Source organism: Wasmannia auropunctata, unplaced genomic scaffold (assembly GCF_000956235.1).
Source record: "Wasmannia auropunctata unplaced genomic scaffold, wasmannia.A_1.0 LD336088.1, whole genome shotgun sequence".
Lineage (NCBI taxonomy): Eukaryota > Metazoa > Arthropoda > Insecta > Hymenoptera > Formicidae > Wasmannia > Wasmannia auropunctata.
Window position 1 is genome coordinate 4,521,169 of NW_012026802.1, and position 395 is coordinate 4,521,563.

The following is a 395-nucleotide window of genomic DNA, read 5'->3' on the forward strand; positions in this document are numbered from 1 at the left end:
TATTCGGTGCGAGATCACAGTAGCTCCGCACTGAATATTTCGATATTCGTAACCAACCGGGACGGACTCATAATTTCATAAGCCTGATCAAGGCGCAAAAGCTAGTTCCGAAAATAGACGGCAGCTCGCGGGATCGCATTCACGAATTTTTGGAAGCCGCTTCCTACGCGATGAAAAACATCCATCCGGCGGACGAAAATTCGTTTTTGGAAGCTCTAATTTGTACAAAACTGAGAGGAAAAGCACGCAAAGATTTCCGCACGCGCAGTATTCGTAACTTCGCTCAATTCAAGGGCGAAATGGAAACCAAGTATCTGTGCCAGCGAAGCGTGATCAATGTACAACGAAAGTTTAATTTAATCAAGCAAAAGCCGGGAGAAAGCGCGAAGGATTTC

At 45.6% G+C, this 395-nt stretch overlaps 1 protein-coding gene across 1 annotated transcript in view; it reads left to right on the top strand.

Moving 5' to 3' along the window:
* The first annotated feature begins 170 nt into the window (after window positions 1-170).
* Window positions 171-395, top strand: part of LOC105448392 — a 2,973-nt gene continuing 2,748 nt past the window's right edge. The window contains exon 1 of the mRNA XM_011686913.1: window positions 171-310. Coding sequence (XP_011685215.1) covers window positions 171-310 — 140 coding nt within the window. The remainder of the gene's footprint in view (window positions 311-395) is intronic.